Source organism: Nelumbo nucifera, chromosome 2, assembly GCF_055504915.1.
Source record: "Nelumbo nucifera cultivar China Antique chromosome 2, China Antique-T2T, whole genome shotgun sequence".
NCBI lineage: Eukaryota > Viridiplantae > Streptophyta > Magnoliopsida > Proteales > Nelumbonaceae > Nelumbo > Nelumbo nucifera.
The window spans coordinates 10,055,733-10,082,855 of NC_142650.1; the positions used below are offsets into that span (position 1 = coordinate 10,055,733).

At 37.9% G+C, this 27,123-nt stretch overlaps 1 protein-coding gene across 3 annotated transcripts in view; it reads right to left on the reverse strand.

The window, feature by feature from the left end:
- The window catches only part of EMB2771 (E3 ubiquitin ligase), a 73,196-nt gene that overhangs the window by 33,171 nt on the left and 12,902 nt on the right, over positions 1 to 27,123 (reverse strand). For all 3 annotated transcript variants that reach the window (XR_016082431.1, XM_010255483.3, XM_088897779.1), the window contains exons 9-17: positions 24,387 to 24,557; positions 19,677 to 20,167; positions 15,247 to 15,706; positions 14,157 to 14,495; positions 4,753 to 4,836; positions 2,732 to 2,824; positions 2,567 to 2,626; positions 701 to 799; positions 399 to 539 (exon numbers count right to left, since the gene is read on the reverse strand). Coding sequence is in view for 2 of the 3 variants with exons in the window: in XM_010255483.3 (XP_010253785.1) it covers positions 399 to 539; positions 701 to 799; positions 2,567 to 2,626; positions 2,732 to 2,824; positions 4,753 to 4,836; positions 14,157 to 14,495; positions 15,247 to 15,706; positions 19,677 to 20,167; positions 24,387 to 24,557 (1,938 nt within the window). In the remaining variant the exon portion in view is untranslated. The remainder of the gene's footprint in view (positions 1 to 398; positions 540 to 700; positions 800 to 2,566; positions 2,627 to 2,731; positions 2,825 to 4,752; positions 4,837 to 14,156; positions 14,496 to 15,246; positions 15,707 to 19,676; positions 20,168 to 24,386; positions 24,558 to 27,123) is intronic.

The window sequence follows — 27,123 nt, forward strand, 5'->3', positions numbered from 1 at the left end:
ATGGCATCCTTGTTAAATTGCATAGTTCCACTGTCCTCCAAAACTTGGTAGCAACTTTACCTGGACATTGTCTGAAAAATCTAACTCCTGACCAACCACTAAACCTCTCAGACATTACAAAGGATAGCAGCCCACTACATCTCCACATGATCTTCCCTCTCACACTGACGGGACAAGAGTGTTTGATTAAAATCTCAGATGTGTTGATCTTCAAACTCAACTTCAGTGACGTGCCCCAAATTTTGTAGGAGTTAGACTCACCGTATTTTTTGACCAGAAATTAGCTGGGGTTGTGGGATTTGATTGAGAATCTTTTTTTTTTTTTTTGGTGGGGGGGGGATTGAGAACCTTAGAGTACAATGAGCAAAAGAAAATTAATGATCAATGCAACACTATACCTGGGAATAATACTGATATATATCAGTGACTGTTAAAACACGTAAATGTCCATGCAATCCTAGTGCAAGGAGAAGTCCTGCATGAATAACATTTGGCTCTTCCGGTTTATTATATATTATCCATGTTCTTGACATTTTTCCCTGCAGATACAGATGAAAAATAAGATAACATAGTCCAGTATATACTAACCAAACATGAGAGGGAAAATAGTAGTCAAACATTAGTGCTAAAATGAATAAATATAGACATCTGCAGAGTTGCCAGAAAATTAATGCATGTCATTGGACAACTATGGATTAACCTGAAAAGGAGCCAGCCTTAACCCAGCAGCTACAGCATTGTGAAACTCTGGCCAGGATTTAAGTTCTTGTACATTTCTTATGTTAGGATCTAGATTGACCTGCTCAAAAGAACAAAAAAGTTGCAGCTATCACAATAATACAACTAGTTTTTCTCTGTATACAGGACATATTTTTTCTCTGCAGCCCAAGTAAAAAGAAATAAAAAACATTTTCTCTTTCTTTTTTCTATATTTTTTTCTTGTCCTTGTATTGTATATTAGAACACCAGGGGTGAGTAAATGTGAATTGAGGAAGATGTAACTTTCCCCAGGCCAGAAAGCACCCAAAAAAAAAAACCTTAAAGATTAAACCCTACCCCAAATCAGCAGGCGCTTTCTTATCCTACAGTTTAGCTTTTCTATTTATTTTTTTATTTTTTGAATCCATGCCTAGGCAAGGCCTAGGTGACTAGGCAGTGGGCACTCCCTTATTGCCTAGCTTTGCCTTGATACCTTGACAATTATGATTCAAAATTTGTTAAAATTAGTTGTATTGTTTAAGATTCAACAAGCAACAATTATTTAATCCAACAAAGTATTAGTGTTTATGTTCATCTCAACATCTGCCAATAAAATATTCAAAAATAATAATGGAGTTAACTGCAGATTCAATCAATGTTAAGCCCAAAAATATGCTACAGCATTAGAACCCCTTGGAGCCCATCTCAGATATACCAAGCAGGCTAGCATTAAAGACTTTATTCCATAAGCTGCGAACCAGCTTGGATGATGTAATGGCTTCTTCTTTGGCCCACCTAATGGTATTCCTTAAATAATCATTCATGTTAGAGAGTTGAGCCTCTTCTCTTGGACAATTCAAAAGGCACAACAGCAAGGACATGTATTCAGCTTTATGAGAGTATGCTATTCCAAATGGGTCACATAACATTCAGGATACACTGTCATCCTGAGGGTAATACATGCAAACTATCCACACCCAACCAGGATTTCGAAGAGATCTTCTATTAGAATTCAGTTTTATCTCTTAATTAAATGTTAAACCAACGGAATGCTAGAGGCTGCCAATGTCAGGACTGGAAGCTATATGATTTCTCTTCAATGTAAAAACTGCTAGAGCATGATTTTTCCTCCTAAAACAAAACCCTTGGTGGATGATCTTCCATAGGGTCACTATGCCTGCTGTTCTCCAAGAAAGAAGACAAAGCAAGGTTCTGTCTGCAGGATGTAGGTGACAGGCAGAGTAATCATTATTTATCATCCCAACCATTGTAGATCGGATGGATGATTTAACACCATTTCCTTGACATAGGAGAAATTGCATTAACCTTGCATAATTACATCTTGACATAAATTGCCGTATTGTGGTGCCATACATCCTCTAGAAGAACTTGGCACAAACAAGGTGGGGGTGATGGTCTTTATTTTTTCAAAGGATTCCAAGCCATAAGCCAAAACAATATTTGAAAAGCCATTATCCTTCAATGGTTTCTTTCCTATTTACTTCCAAAATGCTCAATTTACTTTCCAATAGAAGATACCAACTTCAGTCTCCAGATGCTGGAGGGTTGACTGACCAACAGGAAATAAACTTCAAGTCAAGAAAATAAAATCAAAATTCCCTGAGCTGAAAGCAACAACCAGATCCTTGCTATTTTCTTTTCTAAATTCAATTGTTAGAACCAACAGATGAATACCTGTAATAAATCAAGTTTAGCAGTAAGAAACCATCTTGAAACTAAATATAAGCATTAAACACTACAAATCATTATACAATGTAAAGGAATTGATAATCTGTACTTATTTTTTTATTTCAGAAAGAACTAATAGTCAATAATTAACAAGTGAAATGACAAAAATAAACCATACAGTTGCATTCTGTTGGGCAGGCAAGCGACCTGCCAAAACAAGCTTTGGTACTACAAGTGCCTACAAAAATTTCAGTAAGATATGTTAGAGAAAAAAAATGAAAACAAATGAATTGCAAATTCCTACAATGTATTAGATAAGTATGCCCACAAAAAGAATAAACACCTCTGTCAAAAGAGTACAGATGGTAGCAAGAGTAAATGCCCCACGGCCAAAAGGAAGAGCTGTGGTCCTTTGAGCAAGCTGCCAGAGCTGAGCCTGTAAGAGAGAGGAAAAAAAGAGGAAACAAAATAAGGCAAAAATGATACAAGGAACAACTGAACATGTTAGTGTACAGAAGGTAAAAAAAATAGATTATGCAAAAGGTATATTTTTATGGCTCTTGTTTATAGTAAAAATCAAATGCACTGACCTAAATTTTCATTGATTAGGCAATTATACTACGTTAACTGATTGCTGCATCTCTCTGGGAGATTCTTTCATCTCGTCTAAACTACTGGCAGATTTAAACTACTGGCAGACCTAGGAATCAAACTGAACAAGCAGTTCAAATTGGAGGATAAATCTGTTTGCTGGAATACAGTTGCCGAAGGAGAAGAGAAGAAGAAGAAGGATAGGAAGATTTGAGAATGGCGGCAATGAATCTCTCAGCCGGCCCTACTCTATTATATAAGTGTATTACATAATGTTACATAAATAGACTAGAATGCCCCTGATTAGTGATGGGACACCTAGACAAATAAAACACTAAATAAGATTAGGCCCAATAACTAAGGCCCAACAACTAATGACTTAAGACCCAACAAAGATAAGCATACATATTAAGACAGCCGAACCAACAAAAGCAATAGTCTGATTAGAGATCTTATAATTCAAGGTCTGAGAAAAACCACTCCTTTATTTATTTACTATTTTTTGAGAAAAAGTAAGGTATTGTATTCTTTCATTAACTTCAAACTGTAACATGTACAAGTATAGCCCTGTACAGTGAGCCACTATACAAATATTCATCTAAGCTGTACTTGCCTGCCCTGTTACAAAAACAAAGAAACAGGGTGAAAAAAAACAGTTATAAGAGGTATTACAAAACGACTCGGTTGTAACCACCCACGAATGAATAGTCCCTATCACTTTCCTGATGGCATCTTCTACCAACTGATATTTTGACTCAAACAATCTCTGGTTTCATTCTTTCCAAGTGCACCATGCCATGGCCACAGGAATAGAACTCCATAGCAATCTCCCTCTCTTATTAAGACCCCTAATTTTCCAAGATTTCAGGTGGTTCTCCAAACTATCCAGCACCAACTAAGGTTAAACATCTTGCAGAAGTGAATGCTATCATCTACGCATCATCCTCCAGAGGAATGCTATCATTGTAATAGTAGTATATCTTGCCTTTCTACCAGGAATTCACCTCATTTATTTTTTTTTTCCTGATTGGTTCCACCCGTTCTGTTTATTTGACAATTAATTAGAAAATTATTAAAATGCAAGTATATAAAAGAATGCAAAGCAACTTATGCTTTACAGTGTTCCTTCCACCACCTACACCCTAAACAGCACTTCAATTAAACAAAAAATCTCTTCTGTGAAAAGACTTAAACTGGTTAATAACTATAGCACAATCCATGACTAAACTACCAGCATCAGCACAGAGCTGTCAGAAGACCTTTACTTCAAAAATCCCATGCTTCCTTTTCTTTCCAAACACTTCATCAAATGATCGCTAGAACCATACCCATAAAACACCTCCTCTAGCTCCCAAGATAAAGGCCAAGTAAAAATGAGTTCCCTAAAGGAACTGGGAGTTATCCATTAGTAGTCAAACAGGAAAAGGAAAACTCTCGTAGTGGATTTATCCACCTGAATTTAGGAGAAATAGATGGCCCACTAATTCTTCATCCCTGTTCACATGCTACATATCTTAGGAATATGATATCCTCTATGAAACAGATAAAACCCGTTTATTGAAAACAAGACATGGCCAAATAAGTATCAATGAATTTCATACTTCCATCTCATTACAAAACATAGAAGATAAGGGGAAGGCCATAGCGACTATTTAAAAAAAGCAAGCACATTTTCCAACAACCGATTAAAAACAAGCCACAATTTGACAGTCATTAAGACGTTCACCACAAACAATGAATAAAGCATCAAGCCAAGGGGAAAATGGCTTGTACCTGTTGGTTGTCCTGATCAGAAGCACTAGGATTCACAGACGTTTGAACTACCACAGGTCTTGCAGAGCACAAAAGGCGCCTAACCTAGAATAAACAAAAGCATCCATTGATAAGAAAGATGTGTGTTGGTATTCACAATGAAACCAGTTAAGATAAATCAACACTGCAACAATGATTGTACTAAAACATTTATGCTCTCAAATTTGGGCTGTATGTTTATACTAAATCTTAATTACACCAAATAAGACACTAACAGGTTGAAGTCTTATTCACAGAACTACTACTAAAGCAATTAGAATCACATTCTAGAGTATGAACACTATGAAACCACTTAAAACAAATCAATACTGCAAAACTGATTGTACTGAATCATTTACGTTCTAAAACTTGGGCTGTTGGAATACTCCAACATGTTTGTACTAACTCTTAATTACATCATTTAATAAAATCTTTTCTTTACTGATCAAAAAAAGGACTGCCAAAATTGACAAATACAGTCTTTTTTGGAAAAAAGAAGCTAACAGGTTTAAGTGTTTCAAACAAAATAACATGTCCAGTGGTTCACCTACATAAGAGTATCAAGTGGGGCATTTTTGTAATTATTTATATATTGAAGCCCTTTAGCAGAGATAAGGTTTGCTGGGCTGGGGGAAGGTGGGGTGGGGATAGACACCCCATTAGTTCTTGTCTGTTTCTCTTGTTTCTTCCTTCTGTGTCTGTATGTGTGTGTGCGCACATCTATGTGTGAAGGTTTTATGCTTCAGGTTTGGACCTACAATTTCTGACTCCATGGGTTAACACAATACCAAAGCTAGCATGGGCTAATACTGCACCACTAATACAGTAAGCAACGATGTGTAAATAATGATAAATCATGGTAGCTTTGTATGTATCTTGCCTGCAAGATAATGATGAATTGGCAAAAGTGCTCAAACCAAGTTTTCTGGCCATAAGAAACTTCTTCAGCATTCCTTTTGATGTGGGCAAACAAGCAAGATATATTCAGTCCATCACGTGAACGACAATAAGCACAGCAAAAAAAAGCTAAAAACAACAAAAATAAACTGGATTTTTATATATTTTAGCACTGAACCTGGAGTAGAACTCCTCCTAGAACTGTTCTGCTACAGTTGCAATGGCATCAAGCTAGCCTCTCACGCAGACACACAGTGATAGAGGGATTGGAAGGCACAAAATGAGTTGACACCTCAAAACCCACAATCCCAATACTTGAAAACCCTAACAGGGGTTGAGCTACAGCTTAAATAAAAGCGAGAGAACAAAAATACACCACAAAGACAGCCCCCTTCTCTTTTATGAGATTTATATGGCTTGCTGAAGTCTGGAGAAGCCAACTAAAACATTTACACATAAGCCCCTAGAATGTCCCCTCTTCACAAGCAGCCCCTTAAGAACAAAAAGTAACTTGAAACAACCTCCAGTAAAAAACAACTTTAATTACAAAAACACCCAACAGACAAAAAACCAACAGAGGTGCACCCAACTGCCCCTAACCAGAATTTAAATTATAAAATGATGAAAATACCCCTACACCCAAACTGACTACAAAGTTACCCAAAACAACTATTTCGGATCCTACTACAAAAACAAATAAATTCAAAATATATTTAAGTTTCACTCTTTTTTTCCTTCTTTTTATTCTTCTTTCCTCTTTTTCTGGGTTCATCATTCCACCAGCTTAAAAAGAGCTCGATTCCATGTGAGCAATAGATTTAGTAGGTTACACATATCTTTGTCCATAATATGTTATGGATAGCTATCTGATCTTCAATAGATGTAGTATCATAGTCCTCAAAACCCAAACTCCCAATACTTGGAAACCCTAGTTGAGGTTGAGCTATAGCTCAAATGAAAGAGAAAGAACTAAAAGACCCCACCGAAACAGCCCCCATCTCTTTTATAAGACTCAATAACTTACGGAGAAGCCAAATAAATACCTTGAACATAATTCCCTAAAATCCCCCCGCCCTTCACGAGCAGACCTTTAAGAACAAAAGTAACTTAAAACACCCCCCCCCCCAACGGACTACAAAGCTACCCAAAACAACTGTTTCAAATGCACCTGACCAGAATTTAAACTATAAAATGACGAAAATATCCCTAGGCCCAAACTCACTACAAAGCTACCCAAAACTAGGGGTGGCCACAAGCCGAGCTCGAGCCCTGTGAAACTCGGCTCGTGAACCTGGTATAATAAATAAATATACATATACATATAAATATATATAGTAAATAATTTATATTCTATATAATAATATAGTATATATAATATTTTTATTTTTTATGTATAATAGTAAATAATTAAATAATTTTTATAATTCTTATTTTTTTGTATGTAAAATAAAAACATTTTTTATATGTATATTTTTATTTTTTATAATGTATAATAATAAATAACTTTTATAATTCTTAGATTTTTGTATGCAAAATAAAAAAAATACTTTTTATATGTATATTTTTTATTTTTTAGAAAAAAAACTTGGCTTGCAGTCGAGCTTGAGCCGAGCCAAGCTCAAACTTGCGAACTTTGAACCAAGCCAAGCTCAAACTCAAGTCTCTAGCTCGAACTTTGAACCGCATTCTCATACTTATCTTGAGATTTTACCACTAGAACAAGCAATGGCTCCATTATATATTGTAGGTTTTCAAGACTGCTATTCAGTCTTGATCACTAAGAGATTTTAGGTTCGATGAGAAGAGAAAGTGAAGAAGATGTAGAAGAAAGAGTGATGGAAGAGCAATAGAACACAGATTTTGAGGAGAAGAACAGAATGTCAATATTCTGCCGCCGCCACTTTAAGTTAATATATATAGGTTATGCTAGTTACATGAAAGGACATATCTGCCCTTGGTGTTTACATCATAACTGCTAACAAATAACAACCAATATAAAACTGAAACTAGAAATAACAGAACAACAAAATAACCACAGCTGTGACTAGATACATTCTACCCTACGGACAGAGTGGTACCACAGCTGTGGGGCCCACATCAATGTTCTCTACACTCCCCCTCAAATTGGGAGTATATGTTCATCATTCCCAACTTGGATAGATCCGCCTCTAGCTTCTTTCTTGATACGGCTTTAGTAAGAATGTCGGCTAGTTGCATACTGGATGTGATGTAAGGGAGGCATACTTCTTGAGATGAGACCCTCTCTCGCACAAAATGGCGGTCAACTTCAATGTGTTTGGTTCTGTCATGCTGTACTGGATTATGTGCTATAGTAATGGCGGCTTGATTATCACAGTACAGCATCAGGGGCTTCTCATACTCAACACCCAACTCCTCAAATAGAGATCTTAGCCATAGGATTTCAGCCACTCCATTGGCCATGGACCTGTATTCTGCTTCAGCACTTGACCGGGAGACCACACTTTGTTTCTTACTTCTCCAGGAGACAAGGTTTCCTCCCACAAGGGCACAATATCCCGAGGTAGACCTTCTGTCATCAACACTCCCAGACCAATCTGCATCAGTATAAACCTCCACCTTCATGTGATTGTTGTTCTTGAAAAGTATACCCCTACCCGGGCATCTCTTCAAGTAGGCTAAGATTCTTTCTGCCGCAAGAAGATGTGTGGTTCTAGGAGAATGCATGTACTGGCTGACAACACTAACAGCATAAGTAATATCTGGCCGAGTGAGGCAGAGATATAGGAGCTTTCCTACCAGTTGCTGGAACATAACTTTGTCTTCAAGAAGCTCCCCACTCGCGGCACTAATCCTGTGATTCTGTTCAATTGGTGTATCTATTGGCTTGACACCTAACTTTCCAGTTTCTGCCAACAGGTCTAGGACATATTTCCTCTGAGATATAAAGATCCCCTGTTTGGATCTAGCAACCTCAATACCCAAAAAATACCGGAGTACACCAAGGTCCTTCACCTCAAATTCTTGGTGAAGAAGCTGTTTAAGAGACTCAATCTCATGGCTATCATTCCCTGTGACCACAATATCATCAACATATACTGCCAATAGTGTCAAAGAGGACTCCACCCTCTTGATGAATAGGGTATGATCTGACTGGGCCTGTACATATCCAAACTTCACAAGTGCTAGTCTGAATCTATCGAACCAAGCCCTAGGTGACTGTTTCAAACCATACAAAGCCTTGTTGAGCCGGCAGACCTTCTTACCTACTTTTGCATCATAGAAGCCAGGAGGCAAATGCATGTAAACTTCTTCCTGTAGATCTCCATTCAAAAAGGCATTTTTCACGTCCATTTGGTATAAAGGCCAAGTGTGACTTGCTGCAAGGGACAAGAGAACTCGAATAGTAGTCATCTTGGCTACCGGTGCAAATGTCTCCAAGTAATCTATGCCATAAGTCTGTGTAAACCCTCTTGCAACTAACTGAGCTTTATACCTCTCAATAGATCCATCTGCATTATGCTTCACCGTAAATGCCCATCTGCACCCAACTGGTTTCTTTCCTTTTGGCAAATCAACTACCTCCCAGGTGTTGTTCTTCAACAGACAATCCATCTCAACTTGCATTGCATCTTTCCATTCAGGGACGGATAGGGCTTCTTGCACTGTTCTTGGAATAGGGACATTGGAAATGGAGCTAAGGTAGGACTTATAGGTAGGAGATAGGCAATCATAGGATAAAAAATGGGAAATACAGTGGGCTGTGGATGTGGTACAATGTTGTTTCCCTTTACGGACTGCAATTGGAAGGACAAGATCATCTGTAGGGGAAGTCTCTGTGGGCTTTAGGACTGAAGTATCTGGACCTGGAGCTGCAGATGAGATTGGAGCTGGTCTGGACTGCTGATGATCAGGATCAACCTGCCTGCACCGCCTGTGATAAACCCTCAACTCCTGATCCCTCTGACCACCCTCACCATTGCAGCTTTCCCTCAACTCCTGATCCCTCTGACCACCTTCACCATTGCAGTTCTAATCACCCAATGAAATAGGTAAAGGAACTGCCCCACTCTTACTGCTCTCCCCCTGAAGACAAGAACTCAAACCCCCACTCTCACTACTCTCCCCCTGAGGGGCAACCCGAGGATAATAGGGTGTCCCCTCAAAGAAAGTGACATCCATGGAGACAAACTTCCTCCCGGAGACAAGATCATAACAGCAATAACCCTTTTGATTTTGTGCATAACCAAGGAAGATGCATTTGGAGGTTTTGGGTTCGAACTTGGAGGGATGGGGTCCGAGAAGCTGAACAAAGCAAGTGCAACCGAATGTCTTAAGGGGAATAGAAAACAAGTCCTCACGTGGGTGTAGAAGCGAAAAAGGAGATCGCATATCAAGGACCCTGGAAGGGACCCGATTAACAAGGTATACCACCATGAGAATAGCGTCCCCCCAGAAGCGAATAGGGACATTGGAAGTAAACATGAGGCTTCTAGCCACTTCCAAAATGTGCCTATTCTTCCTCTCGGCAACTCCATTCTGCTGAGGTGTATGAGGGCAAGAGCTCTGGTGGATAACCCCATGATGAAGATAAGATGTCAATGATTTAGCAAAGTATTCCTTTGCGTTATCAGATCGGAGAACTTTGATCTTGGCATCAAACTGGGTTAAGATCATTTGGTGAAAATTTTGGGTCAGGGAAGGTACCTCATCTCGTGAACGCATGAGATAAACCCAAGAAAAGCGGGTATGGTCATCAACAAATAACAAAAAATATCTGTACCCACCCATGGAAGGGATATGATAAGGCCCCCAAACGTCAATATGCACAATATCAAAAGAATTATCACTCCTTTTATTACTCAATAAATAAAGCTTTCTACAATGCTTAGCAAACTCACAACTTTCACACTGTAGCTGAGACAACTCAATAGACTAAAATAAATTAGGAAACAGACTCTGTAAAGACCGAAAAGACAAATGACCTAATCAGTAATGCCAAAGCATAACCGGACTCACACTCTTAGAAACAAAAGACAACTTCTCTACTGACTCTCCCTAACGAAACCGCTCCCCGAGCAGATAGATCCCATTCGTCTCACGGCCAATCCCAATCACCTTCTGCGTCTCCAAGTCCTGAAAAACACATCGGTCAGGGAAGAAGGTTACTGAGTAGTTCATATGCTTGGTAATACTACTGACTAAAAGAAGGTTAGTATCAAGCTTAGGCAAATGCAAAACAGATGATAGGGACATAGTATCTGAAAGCTTGATGCCACCCTTCCCAGAAATAGGAACCAGGGAGCCATCAGCAATAGATACCTTATCCCTACCAGAAGACAAATGGTAAATAGTAAACAGTGAAGGCAAGCTAGTCATGTGATCAGATGCACCCGAGTCTATTACCCAACAAGGTTCAGTAGTACCTGGAGCTGAGGCATGATAGGCTAAAGCTCGAGTACCTGAATGGGCGAAGGCAGATGTGACAGGGGCTGATGGAGGCTGCGGTGGCTGAGCTGAATTTCCAACCTCCTTTTCTAGCTGTATTAGGGCAGCCCGAACTGCAGCTAAGGTCTCCAAAGATGTTCCTTTTGTGCCAGATGAGGATGTTGAATCAGTGTTCATGGCTACATGAGCAGTGCCCTTCTTGTTTCTTAACTTCGCAGGAACCAAGTGGGGATGCAGTTTCCAACATGTCTCTTTTGTATGTTTGGGTTTCTTACAATGTTCACATACTACATCCTTCTTGTCTTCCTTCCTCCTGTCCTTCTCTGAATCACCCCCTGATTTGGGTGTAGCCGCTACAAAGGCTGATATGGGTTGCAACATAACCTTCCTTCTGGTTTCTTCACTATGTACAAATGAGTAAGCCTGATAGAGAGTCACATTGTCTCTAGTCAAAATCCGCTGCCTCACAATATCATATTCTGAGTTCAATCCCACCAGGAACTCAAACACTCTGTTTGTCTTGATGTGCTTTCTATGGGTCTGAGCATCTTTGGGACTCTCCCACTCAAAAGTCTCTAAGTGATCAATCTCATGCCACAGGGACTTCAAGGAAGAGAAGTAGACCGATACTGATTTCTCTCCTTGTTTAAGGGTGTTCACTTCACATTTCAATTCATATGCTCTGGCAACATTAAGGGGTTGGGAGTAAGTTTCTTTCATAACATCCCATATCTCCTTAGCTGTTTTTGCCCACAAATAATTCCGGCTAATATGAGGCTGCATAGAGTTACACAGCCATGTCATAACCAAGTAGTTTTCTTGCATCCACTTGGTATATGTCGGGTCTCCCTTGGAAGGTTCTTTCATATCTCCCAGGAGGTACCCTAATTTACCTCTTCCACCAATAGCCATCATGGCTGATTGGGCCCATTCCAAATAGTTTGATCCATCAAACTTTACGGTCGTAATCTGACCACCCATCTCAGAAATACCACCATAACTGATGTTCCCAAGACTGCCTTCTGTCTGAATTTTAGACTCCATTTCTGTCAAGTCTCAAAACAGTACTTGAATCACCAATCACAATCAAAACAGTATAGGCCTGATCTGTATTCTCAGTGTATGTGCACAAAACCGAAGTAATTCTGATCTGAAACCAACTAGCCAACACAGCAGTAGCTGTCCGTAGATCTCTAACCCCCTTAGAACTCTGAGAACAGCTTTAAAACAAAACTGATATGCTAGGGAAAGTTAGGGTTTTAATCAGTCCTGAAAGGAAGCAATTCAGTCGCACAGTCCAAACTATATAGACGAGCATTCAGTAGGGTTTTAATCAGTCCTGAAAGGAAGCAATTCAGTCGCACAGTCCAAACTGTATAGATGAGCTTGCAGTAGGGTTAATAAGAAACCCTAGAATCTGATCGGATCTACCAATCAACTTAAGAGTAGCTCTAGGTAGATCACAGAGTTCAGTCAACCACTAGGGCTTGCCGCAGATCACTTTCAAACCCTAGAGTAGAGAGAAACACAGTTCGGCCCAGGGTTTGATGTAAAACCCTAGGAAATCGAAGGGAGAAAGAGCTAGAATGGTTCGGCCTTCCCCTCCAGATAAGTCCAACCTATCTTCTCTGAAAAAACTTCTATTAAAAAGTAACAACTTACAAGGAAAAAATAGTTCGTTGCCTTCTAGGGTTACCTGAACCCTAGTCTTCTCTGATCCTTCCTAACCACCAACACTCTGCAACCCTAGCAAGTTTCCAACAGCTGCTAGTACCTCTGGCGATCTCCAAGAATCAGTTTGCGAACTCCTCCTTTTCAGCTTTCAGTCCTAGGAGATTCTCATGTGGTCGGCTGGTATTAGACTCACATGAAAAACCCTAACTTGGCTCTGATACCATGTAGGTTTTCAAGACTGCTATTCAGTCTTGATCACTAAGAGATTTTAGGTTCGATGAGAAGAGAAAGTGAAGAAGATGTAGAAGAAAGAGTGATGGAAGAGCAATAGAACACAGATTTTGAGGAGAAGAACAGAATGTCAATATTCTGCAGCTGCCACTTTAAGTTAATATATATAGGTTATGCTAGTTACATGAAAGGACATATCTGCCCTTGGTGTTTACATCATAACTGCTAACAAATAACAACCAATATAAAACTGAAACTAGAAATAACAGAACAACAAAATAACCACAGCTGTGACTAGATACATTCTACCCTACGGACAGAGTGGTACCACAGCTGTGGAGCCCACATCAATGTTCTCTACATATATAAAACATAACATCACCATCATCATCAAAGTTTTGTCCTAACTATAAGGGATTGACTACATGAATCCTGTTTTCCATTCCATTCTGTTCAGTGCCATATCCATTGTTAAATTATGAGTGCTTAAATCATTTCTCACTACAACTCATGTCCCTTTGGTCGGCTCCTAGCGTTTTTAGCCCCTTCAATTTGCAATAAATATATTACATAACATAATAAATAATATATAATTTATGCATGTGATATTTCAGTTTGGGGTCTAACCCAATCTAGAAACCTGCTTGTCAATAGGCCTACCTATTAGGCATTTCCACCTACAAAGAGCTGAGGGACTAACAGTATTAACCTGTAAGAAAATGCCCAATGAACATTAGAATTCTCTGCTGGTATGAAAGCCTTCTACACCTTAACTCCCACAAATCAGCTTCCACTGTCACAGGTTATGTAGCTGATAATCAACCCTTTTCAGATAACCATTTGTTTCCCTCCAACAAGATCTCATTTATAACAGCCCAAGAATTCCAGCAGAGATACTGATCAAAAAACAGGATCCTAGCAGAGGCTTATGATTATATACCACAAAGTCAGAAAAAAAAAAGAAGAAGAAGAAGAAGAAGAAGAAACACCATCTTTATCTTTCTTTTTTCAGTTTGACAGGTCTGGATCAGTGAAAATAACAACTAGGATCTAGTAATGAACTGCATAAGCAAACATAAAATTAACAATTCAGATTTGGCAGATTAGGTTCACTTCTACTTTAAACTATCAGTTCAATAAAGAGAACAAATACCAACCTCATTTAATCTTAGATCACGACCATACCGTAACTGTGTGCTGGAATTAAAGATATGTTCCATGCCATCAGTTGTAGATCCATCTATGGAATCTGTATCTTCAATCTTAATGCCATCCAACCCCATTGTATCAGAAACTGAGGAAGGTATTGTCACTGGATGCAAATGTAGCATGTAAGGAGTAGATATAGAGATTAAATTTGAAGTTGTTTGGGATTCAATCCCCTTAGATTTGCTCAACTGTTCCAAACATGATAATGCCAAATCTTCTCGACCAATAAGAACATATGCAGCTGCAGGCCAATCTGTGGGAGGAGATTCTCTGCAGTTGTCCAATGCCTATATTTGGTGGAAGAAACACTGTTTTAATAACCAAATCATAGGATGCACCTAATGATAATGCTGTTGTTACCCATCTCATACACCCAAAAAATAAATCACCAATAATGGCATATCTAGTACACATATGATACCCAATACCTGTACATGCCCAGCAATAACAGTGTCAGATATTATGCACACCCAATCCCAATTATAGCACAAAACTTTTTTAAATCTGTAAAAGAAGTATTTTTTTTAATGATGATGTAAATCAGTTTACTTTAACAAAGAAAACTACTGAGAAATGACACAAACTTCAAAAACTGAATGGAAAAGCATAATGTAATTTATAAGCATTACAAATGGGATACCTCTAACAAGTACCAATATCTGTGTATAGGACCTTAGGAAATGGAGAAGCATATCCCTATTTTCTATAACCATGTCAGTGTTGGTGTCCATATCTGGGCATGATAGGTGCACATACACAAAGTATACAATGTTTCAACTTGTCCCTGAAACAGCCTAGAAAAAGATTGTTAAAGTATCTGATCCTCAACTTTTCAGCCTGCTAGATCTGGATGGGAAGAATTGAATGGTGGTAAAAAGTAAAATGTGCACTAGAATGCAACATGATATTGCTAAATTATACTAGGGGTAAACCAGAAAGCACATGGTGTTTCCTCACTTCTTGATATTGCTATATTATACTAGGGATCCTCAAAATGCTTTCTTACAAGCACTTCGATGTAGTGAGAAAATAACTTACATGTCGCAAAGGAAGAGATACACCAGCAGGCAGTAAATCTAATTGTTGGAGTCCAAACCCTTCTGCAACCATTGCTAAGACAGTAAGCTCTTCAGGAGAGCGGGATGATCCTGTGGCAATGTTACAATAGACACCTGAAGAAAGCTTCTTGCCTAGCCTTTCCGCACCTAATAATAGACTATAGAATGATATGATCTTTCGTGCCCAGCTCACCACATAACTTCCTTCTTTACAAATTAGAGATGGGAGGTCATTGATATTAGCCATATGACAACCATATCGCAAACATATATCCAGCCATTTAAATAAAGATGGTGGAGTTCTAGGAGAAGAACAGGTACTGCAGGTTCCAAAATTCTTTGAAAGATGGGGAAAATCCCGAAGGTAATAGTCAATATAGCTTTCCTCACCAAGAGAAGCAACAATATTACATAATAGAACCACCAGAAGTCCTAAGTCCCTGCAAGAAGGAATGAAGCAATATTGAGCTCATAATATGTCAAGCACCCAATGCAAATAAGCAAATTATGAGATATTATAGAAGAAAACAAGCAGCAATTGGTATTTCAATCAACAGAGAAGCAAATACATAAGAAGAGGTGCAATGACAAAATAGACAAGTTAATACTAAACAGTAGTACATGCCCCCAGAAACCATGCTGCAAGTAATGAGATACCATAAATTAATCATCAGAAACTAATCAAAAAAATAATTATGGAAGCATATTAACATTAAATAAAAATGTGCTTGAGCATTGAGAGAAGGTAAAGAAAGTAAAGAATATAAAGAAGGGGAAATTTTTAATAACTGAAATAAAAGCACAAAAAAGGTGACTCGTACAGGATAGCTATATACCTGTATGTAGAGAAAAGCTCAACAAAAGAAATCATTGCTACCCCTTATGCATACCATCTATTCATAGGCTAAATCCTCTGAAGAAAACCACTCTTTCGACTTACAGTTTGATATTATGATCAGGCCTAAAAGCAACAGCCGCCGGCGCCAGCAAGGTTGCAATTTCAGAGAAATTTCATTCATCCTTTAATCCACATAGAACAACAAGAAGAAGAGGGACAACAAGAGAGATTCAATGTGGTTCAGCTCATTAGTGAGCATCCAAGGGATGGAGCTGAAAACATGAACTATTTCAGAAAAGCGAAGATACAATGGAACTTTATATAGAATGGGATATGGCGCACCATCTTACAAACATTTGGTGGGTACTGAAATTAGTAAATGTTGTAAAAGAAAGGGAAAAATGAAGAGAATTATCTGGTGCATAGTCCAGCAAATCCTCTGTTCTGTTTCAGTCTTGAGATAGCTTTCTCTATCATTAGAATCCAAAAATGCCCCCTACCTATGCTACATCAGCAACATACATCTCTACATCACTCAAGCTCAAGTTGACCAATCTTGAGCTTACAAAGTAAAAGTTGAAACAAACAATGGGTACTGACTAACCAAAGATAGAGGAGCATGATCAATTTGATCAAGCCTACAACACAAACAAATGCACCAAGAGATGCCATGGATAGCCAGTCTTGCACTAAATGAACAACATGCCAAAGGCTAATGAAAAGGCCTTACCAATAGCAAATCATCATATGAAAATTGATGATACCATATGTAGAGGCATGGACTCAACTGAGGCAATGGTCAGACCTTTGAAGGTCTGAGAAAATGGTGTGGTGAGGAACTAGTGAGGAAAATGGAGAAAGGAGCAGAAGATGGCAGGACCCTTGGAGGGGCTGCACTATGTACTTTCTGGCAAAAGATCAAGCCACATGCCCACAGTAGTTAGTAGAGGAGAAGAGAGTTCGTGTACACCCTGTTGAGGTTCCTTTGTTATTTATTTTTATTTTCCTTTTCCTTTAAATGGGAGATTTTTTTTCTAGAAATTTCCAATAATTTGTCATGTCAGACAGGGGTGGGCAGTTGTTTGCCACTTGCACTTGTTTAACTTAAGGTCAGGATATGTTTGTTGTTTTGTGACCCTGGTCAGACCGGGCCAACTTGGTTTGGGTCCAAGTTGGGTTAACCGGATCTTTTCCCTTTTATATGCCTATGCCCATATACCAGAATCACCAGCTAGATCAGATCTAGAGATACCAAAGTAATCAGATCACAGGAAAGGCAGCAGAGGTTGTGTATCAAAACAAAAATTGTACCCTATAACCTATAACAAGGCCAATGAAAGTAACGAATAAAGGATAGACACTAAGGATGCCATTCCATGGAAAGAAAAAGCATCATATTTCAGAAAAATATGTAATATGAAAGCACAAATAGCTGATACAAAGTGCTTAGCAAACTATTTTATAACAATATCAATGAAATCTACACAAAATGACAAAAAAAACACATCATAGAAAGTACAAACAAAAAAGAATATGTTTTAACAAATTGAGGCACCAATTTTTTTCTCAGTAAAGGTAAACTATAGCATTGTATTGGTGATTCTACTGTGACCATATACAAGTATGGGTCATATATAGTGAGAACTTAGAAACTACACACAATCAACATATTCCCCAATGAAAGCTGACAGTGCTATGTTAAGTACAAGAGATAGTATTATAACAAAAGTTGGTGAGAACATTTTAGATATGTGGAGTAAGGGCAGCCCATTGAACAAGGTTCCCACCAATGTGGGATCTGGGGAGGGACAGACGCAGCCTTAGTGCCTTACCCCTGCAGACACAGAGAGGCTGTTTTCAAGATTTCAACCCTGATCACCTAGGTCGCAATGGAGCAACCCAACTGTTGCACCAAGGCCCACCCTCATTTTAGATACGGGTATTACCTTCAAAATAAATTATTTTTGATACATGGAGTAGCAGTTTTATTGCCCACCTAATGGACATGATTGCCACTTTGAGCTTGCTCAAAATTCTTTTCAAACATGAAGTTAAATCTTAATTTTTGTTGTATGATAAATTATTTGGTTCATCTATTAGAACCATTTGCACTTTCTATGAGTTTAAATTTTACTTGAATTCACTCTGCCATGCAGTTTTGATAATTTGGAACAAGATAAATAATTTAAAAGGGCCTACCTATGCATCTTTTATCATTGCATAAAATAGCAGTCTGTAGTGTATTTCACAATTGTTCCATCAGGTTTATAATTTCACAATATTTACATATGATGTTTCCAATATTTGGATGACCAATATTTCCACTGACACCAACATTTTAAACCTTGGCTATGATCAAAACAACCACGACGTGGAATCTCGTAGAACTTTTTATGGGCTGCCAAACAAGAGCGGAGGGTAGTAAAAGCACAAGGTTTCCAAGGCACCAAAATCAACCTAGGTAATGGATTTTTTCAATAATAAATTATAAATCCTAGGGCAGTTCCCTAGGATCTATGTAATTACCAGTAATCTTTGACTAATAATTACCATAATCTTCATGAAATTAGTATATACCTTATAGAAAAATAGAAAATCAACATATTTATAAGAAGAAAAAGAAGAAAAGAAAATATAGAAAACTAGGGGCTAAACATTGTTTTTGTCCTAGGAGGAGGAACAATGATAATGATAATAATAATATTAATTATTATTATTATTATTATTATTATTATTATTAACATAATAATGATAAATCTTAGTTGCACTTGTGTGCTGATTGGATAAATTCTTCAAGTTCTTTACTTATCAGTTCAGGTTTTCAAATCTTAAAGCATTCTAGACTACATCACCAACTTGTATGTCAATTGAACCTGAACAAATAAGAAATAAGAAAATAGAAAAAAGTGACTAGTATAAGAATTATAAAAATATGTAGGCCCTTGGGCAAGGCAACCCTCCAAGGGTGCCATGTCTCCTAGGTGTCACCATGACAACTATGCTGCAGCCCACTGAATCACTCCATCTTGTCACATCATCTTGTTTTCAAATATTCTTCAATTTATTTCCTTCCAGAACACCCACAATTACCACTAAGGATATTGAATGCCAAAGAACCTTTACTTTCAACTATAATTAGGATAAACTTTGGAAAGAACTAGTATATTTTTAACATCTAGAGTAAATAGGTATTTTAATTTGCATTTTCACTTTTAAGATTAGCTTTTCAAAATATCTAACGAAACATGCTTTTGGGCTTTTTGCTCCTGAAAGTAAGAATTGCCTCAAAAGGCATACATAATAATTAAAAAAAAAAAACTCAAAGTTTTCTTCTTCTAACAATAAGGCCCAGGTCCACCCTCTTTCCTTTTGTTAAGAAACTAAATTCTACCTATTTTGAAATCCTCATGAAACAGAGATCAGTATATTATGGTTTCCACAGAAGTATTTATCTTTAATGGTAGAATAAAAATAATACATTTCAACACAAGTTTGACAAGTAACATGAGAGTGCAAGAGAGGTGTCATGAATCAATGAAAACAAGATTTCAACACAGTGAACAGGAGCTCACCGTTTACGAAGATTATCAAGTTTCAAACATTCATATAGAGCATGCAAGGAATCCAAAGTGTCCATCAAAAATTGAACATTGTATGACATCTCTGAGCTCTGTCTGCCTCCGAAATATCTAGTGGAGTGTTCAAAATCACAAAAGTCAAGAGACGTTTTAAAAGGAATCCCAGTAATGGATGTAGATTTCATGTAACTTTCATGAAATTTGCTGTTAATAAGAAACTCCCATGATGAATAAGGTGGTGAATCTAAGCACTTTGTAGGAGTAACTCTAGGATTTGTACACATTTGCATTATAATACCACAAAAGGACTCCCATTCTGAGTCAACAGAAGCATCAGCCTCAGACAAGTAGGAAGAGTCACCACTTCCCCAGAGAAGACCAAGAAAATGATTATAAAAATTGGGCTGGAGTCCCTCAGCCATTGCTGTAATACAGTCATTTGCTAAAGACGAAGAGGGGCTTCTTCGTAATGCACATCTAAACATCTGCAGGAATAACAAAAAAACTTGTAATGATCACATTAATAAATAGTGAGAACATTATAAAAGATAAATTGACATAATATATCAAATCCTGGAGACAGAAGATGCAAACTACAATCATAAATCTCAATAGTGGGTCCTGATCAGTACTATTTGGAATAGCTACTGCCCATGTCCTTGACTGATCAAATGACTTTTTCTGTTTGTTTATTGGATAAATGATAAGACAAACGACTTTCCAAGGTGATGCTAGAGTTGCTCAAGAAGATAACCCCGCATCCCAACCATTAGTCCTCAAGTCATGTAGGCTACCCAGTACCCATCACCTTGTGCCAAAGTCTCTTTCGATAGGCTACTTCCCTGACAAAGTTGTATTCTTCTTCCCAACATCACTCATTCCCAAATCCCAACCCTCCCGACTCCCTCTCCTACAAACTACCTCCCACTTCACCAAATGATCCCCCTTCCTTTCTCTCGATTCCCAAAAGAAATCCCTCGAGTTTTTCAATCTTATTCACCTCGTTTTTTTGATAAATAACACAAACTTTTATTAATAAAGAGATTAAAAAGGAGGATACAACAGGAGGGAGGGGTAAAATCTCTTAACCCTCCCTGAAAGTTTACTTCATATTGCAAAGCTGCCCAGAAAAGAATAGCTCTTCCCACCCCTTGCTTAGCCAAAGAGTCTGCCAAGGAATTGGCACACCTTTTAGTCCACTAAAACTGAACTTCCATGTTTTGAGTCAGATGTTTAATTTTCTTTTTCTCATTCAAGTATTTCCACAAACTGAAATCTTCCTTCTGCAGCCACTTAATAACCAGCCTAGAGTCACCTTCTACCACCAGTTTTCTGATATTCAAACATTGTGCTCTTTTAATCCCTTCCAAGACTGCCATTATTTCAGCCCTCAGAGAATCCCCCATCCAATAGGCCATGAATACATGGCAATAATTTGACCTTCATCTCTGAAAGCTCCACCTATACCTGAAGGACTTGGGTTTCCTTCGCTGCTTCCATCAAAGTTCAATTTAGTGTAATCCAAGGGTGGAGGAGCCCAAACTGGAGAAGGGGTAGTTTTCAAGGGAGTTAACCAAGCCACTTCTTTCCAGTTCTTAATGATATCTCCTGCTGTGTAACCTTCAAAAAGCTTCAAGGTCTTAACACAATGAGACCCCCTAATAGAAATCACTTCAATGATGGCTTCCGTGTTTCTTTCTTTTTCAAGGAAGATTCTTTGATTTCTTTCCTCCCACACTGTCCAACAAATTGCTGCTCTTACACATCTCCACAGAAATTTACCTCTCTTTTTTAACCCTCACTAACGTAATGTTAAACAAGATCTGCACACTTGGAGGAGAGGACCACCTGCAACCAAAGCGAGAAAAAAACCAGCACCAAATTTCAGATACAAAAGGATAGGAAACCATTAAGTGATACCAGCTCTCACCATTCTCCTTACATAGGATGCACCAGTGCAGGGACAAACACCAATTTGGCCTTTTCCTTTGAAGTAAGTCGCAACTGTTAAACTTTTCTAGGAATGCTTCCCAGCAGAAAGCACCCACTCTGGGAGGAATTGGTCTACCCCAAATTTCCAAGAGTGGGAAAGGGTGTCCAAAAGCCGGTTGGGATTGGGTTAACTCTTTGAAAAACGAAGAGCAAGTAAAGATGCCCGAGGGGGAAGGAACGCAAATCCTACTATCCCTTCTAGAGGGATCAATAACAACAAGTTAGTGAGAGTGGACCTAATCAGCATAATTCTACCACCCAAGATATGACCCTCTGCATTTCGAAAAACTCCTCCAATTCCAAAAGGCCTAGGATTACCGAGACTGCTACCATCGAAGCTTAGCTTGATAAAACCTTCTTCAAGGGGATACCAAGCTATTAGAGGCTTGTCTTTAACCAAAGAAGATTTTGCAACAAATTCCTAATTTCTCCAAAGGTCGACAAAGGAGAATTGTAAGAAAAGATCCAAATCTTTAGCCCAATTGATAGCCCTGTTCATAATGCAATCCCAAGTGGTAGCCTCATCCCTCTCTTTATCATTAAAGATCCTAGCATTTCTTTCCTCCTAGATTACCCAAACCAAAGCAGCCCTAGCACACCTCCACAACACTGTCCTTCCTAGAGTCCTACAACAAAAGAGCAGGAGATTAGTAGATGATAACAGTTGTCTCCATGATCTTTGCAAAAGGAAACATCAGTTTAGTGAGATACTAAGATTAGGACTTCTCTTTTGCAGGTTATCTTAAGTGTTTAATTTCCCAAGAGAGACTTCCCAACAAAGGGTTCCCACTTTAGGGGGAATGGGTTTGGACCAAACTTCCTTGCAAAAGAAAGGATGAGGGTTAGGGACAAAGCACAACCAAGAGAAAAAAGAAGCATAGGAAAACAAACCCAAAGGGTTAGGATTCCAAATACAAGCATCAAGTTTAGACTGATCCAAATAAACAGGGCCAAGAGTTTTGAGAAGCACAACAGCCTGGTCAAGCTATGAGCCACTCAGATCTCTTCTAAAACCCAAATTCCAACTGAAACCAGAAGACTAGGTGAAGGGAAAAAAAACCTTTGACTGGGTTCATTTTTAAAGAGGGACAGGGAATACAAGGAGGGAAAAAGGTCCTTGATAGTGGAATTACCAATCCATATGTCCTCCCTAAAAGAACCCTATCTCTTGTAAATATATCACACTTGATAAGGCTTAGGAATTAGGGAAGAATGTCATTAATAGCCTTCCATGGAGAGCTCAAAGCAACCCGCATCCCAACTATTACCTGTGCACCCATTAATACTTCCTACTACCATATGCCAAAGTCTCTCACTCTCTAAAGGCCATCTCCACAACCATTTACCCAACAAACCTACATTCTTCTTCCCTAAATTGCCTAAGCCCAAACCCCCTTTCTCCTTACTTGTGTACACTAATTCCTATCTCACCAAGTGATGCTTTCTTCCTTCACCAGGTTCCCATAAGAAATCCCTCATATCTTCTCTACTTTCAACACCTCCCTTTGTGGTGACATCTTAAAGACTGAGGGAAAGTAAACCAGGTTTGCTAAGGTAGACTTTATCAAAGTACTTTTGATCCCTAAGAGACAACTAATTTCTCTTCCAAGCTGACAATTGCTTAACACAATTTTCAATAATTGGACTCCAAAAGCTTCCTTCTCGTGGGTTAGCTCTCTAAGGGCATACCTAGATATTTCAACAGCCAACTAGCAATAGGACACCCTAAGACCTCCACTACTCCAACCAGCTCCTCTCCCAGATTCAACCCCACCGTGCAACTCTTTTCAAAATTAATCTTCAAATTAGAGATAAATTCAAACAATTTTATCACCTGCTTCAATTTCCTTGGCTTCTGAGAATCACCACTCTCACAAAAATGATTTTATCATTAGCAAACTACAAGTGTATTCAACCATGCTCTCACTCCCTACCCTCCAACCTCTAAAGAGATCCAAACTATCAGCTCTCAATATAAGCATGTTAAACACCTCAACTACCAAGGCAAATAAGAAAGGATAGAGGGGATCCCCTTGCCTCAATCCTCTGGTGGTTGGAAAGAAATCTCTAACCACTCCATTAACTATAACCGAATAATGACAAGTTTTCAAACACCCTTCAATTCGGGCACACCACCTCTCTCCAAAACCCCAGTTTCTCAACAAACCCAGCAGAAAAGACCACTCAACCATGTCGTAGGCTTTCTCCAAGTCCAATTTACACACAAAACCTTTCTCTCCCCTTCTTTTGAAATTTTCCACACACTCATTAGCTATCAAAATTTGATCTGTAATATGTCCTTGAATAAACGCCCCTTGGGAATGGCTTATCAGGTCGGGAAAGACCATTTCTAACCTTTGGGACAATACTTTGGCCAATATCTTATAAATGATGGTCACTAGGCTGATGGATCTAAAATCTCTCAGTTGAATTGCATCTCCCTTCTTAGGAATCAAGGCTAAAAAAAGTATAACTAATTCCCAGACTAATAAAATGCTCCTCAACAAATTCTTCAAAGACTAGAATTAGATTACACATGCATTAAATACATTCACAACATTACAAAGGCCAGCAAGTTGACTAACAGCCAATAACTCCCACTCTAGACAAACATCATACATTTGGAGAGTAAATGGCCTAGAAAGGACTCATCCGAGTACATTATAAATGAAGTACTACTAAAACAATGAAATCGAGCAATGAAATACATACCTGCCCATTATTAACAACTACATTAATTCTTCCATCAACAGCATCAGTTAACCCCGTAATCTTTAAGTCATGGGAAACAGATGCTGATTCTGTAGACTCCACATGATGTGATATGAGGCCTTTAAATAACCGAGATGGCAATAAATACCTACATAGGCATTGCTTTCCTGACTGAAATTATAATGCAATATGTATTACAATCCTCATATAACCAACAACAATTTGTCAAATCATTATAGAAAACGATCAGAAGAAGGAAGGATACTTGAATGCATGCAATCCATGGCCACAAGTTTCCAACAATCAAAGTAAATGATAATTGTCCATAGTAAGCAATTTAAAATAGCAAACCATAACCAACAAATTACCAAGAGAACCAAAGTTTCAACTAGCAGGTTTCATTCATATTGAAGCAAAAAAGATTATTTTTAAGGTTTCACAATCAAGGGTATTTTGGCCATTTTGTTCAATGCCACAAAACTACATATAGTGAAAAGAACTGCAACTTAAAAGTTTTCTCCTTTCCTTAAAACAGGATGCTTTTTCTCTTCTCTTCTTCTCTTCTTCTCTTCTCTTCTATTCAAACCAAATCTAATCAGGTTTTACACACAGGTTGGTATCAATGTTTCCAACTTGCAATTAAACCAGCCAGTCAACCCATCACCTGGCCAAGTTACCAGGACAGTTTAGCCTCCAAGCCTCCAAACTGTTTCATCATTATCGTCGTCGTCGTCATCTAAGCCTTGTCCCAACTACATGGGGTCAGATACATGAATCCAATTTTGCCACTCCATTCTGTTTAGTGCAGCCCCCAAACTGTTTACTTGCAAAAATATTTGATTAACCATTTGAACCAGACAACAGTCACATGTTAGAACCTTTTTTTTGCATTTCTAGCCAATGCCATCATTAATAATAAATAAATCTTATCTATCACACTTATTTTTGTTTAATGTTATGAATACATAATATTAGAGACACGCCCAATTTTCAGCAAATCTGCTGTGTTTTTTTCTGCATTTTATATATTTTTATATTTTTATTATTTGATTTATGGCATAACCAAGGTTTTAAATATTAACATGAATACATGATATGCCCGACAATGGGGCATATCATATTGGTATCAGGTTGCACCAATATGAGATATGCTATAACTTAGTGTGTATTCACTAAGTCATGTGTATCAAACCAATATGGATACATATCGGCCAATACACACAAAAATGAATGGCATCTCTATTAAAAAAACGCAATTGGTGTGATTTAAACCCAAGTCACCCAAGACCCAAGCCTTAAATGCATCCTTAAACCACTTTGCCACCTTTCATCTTATGACAATAAATGAAATAAAATAACAATTATTAATTTTAATGTTCACATGTAGTCCAAACAAATAAAATATGTTTCAACAACTCCGACAACTAAAGATTAAAAAGAATAAAATTAATAATAGAATAATCACTTCGATACTTAAAATTTATAAACTAATTGAATAAATAATCTATTAAATCCACATTTATATCCAAAAGTGATTTCTAATCTAATGAAATTTATACAAATAAAAATATTAATAATAGAATAATACTTTAGTATTTAAAATTTATAAATTTGCACATAATATGTATCTTAAAATTTTTATAAATTATTAAGCAATATATTAATTTGCATTAAATAAAAACAATATATTTATTATTTACAAATTTTATGATCTATATGCATCCCGCTATATTAATTGTAACGTATTTCTTCATATATACCATTAAAATGTATATTTTTTATGTATTTAAGTACATAAATACATAAGAAAAACATTCATGTATGGAGATCTGCACTTAGGAAAAAGCAGTCATACAACCCTTAGGAAAAAACAGTCAATGTACTTATGTTTCCAGGTTAGTATTTAAAACATTGGTTGGTATAAGAGCAAGATCTTCCCTATGTTTACTCTCTTTCCGAGTTAAAGGCTATATGGGTTTTTGATGATATTATCAACAGCCTGTATGGAGATCTACACAGAACTATCACTAGATCTTGGTTTACCAATTTTTTAGATATTTTTGAAGAATTTCAAATTTGTTAGACCCCAAGGAGTGCTAGAGTTTTCATCCTAAAAATGAAGGAAAATCAGAGATTGACTAGATCTTGGTAAACATGGACAGTTTATTTTTTTTCTTTTGCTTCTTTCTATGCTCACTCAACAAACACAGTGGCAGAATGCAGAGCAATCCGGGATTCTATTTATTATGCCGAGGCCTTAGGAATCCTGAGACTTGTGGTAGAAAGTGATTCCTTGATGATGATTCAGGTCCTTGTGGGTAATTCAGATCCTCCCTGGAATATTCTCTCTTGGCTAGATGACATAGCAGATTTGACCGAGGGCATTGAGGTACACTATACTCACATTTATCGAGAGGGTAATACGGTGGCAGATGGTTTGGCTAACCTAGCTTGTGACAGCTTGGGGAACCTTCTCTTCGATTCCAGGAATACTCTCCCACGGCACATCCAGTTTTTAATTATTGACAATTCTTTGTTTCTTCCTAGAATTCATTGTAAATAGTGTTTGGGGCTGGGCTTTTGTTTATATTTTGAGAGCTTTGTGCATTGTTCTTGGGTCTAAGGCAAGGCGGGCTATGTCCTACCCTGTATCTTTAATTTTATTGATATTCTAATGAAATCCTAAGGTGCCCCCCCTCCACCTGGAGTAAACTTTGGGGTTAAAAAAACTAGTTTA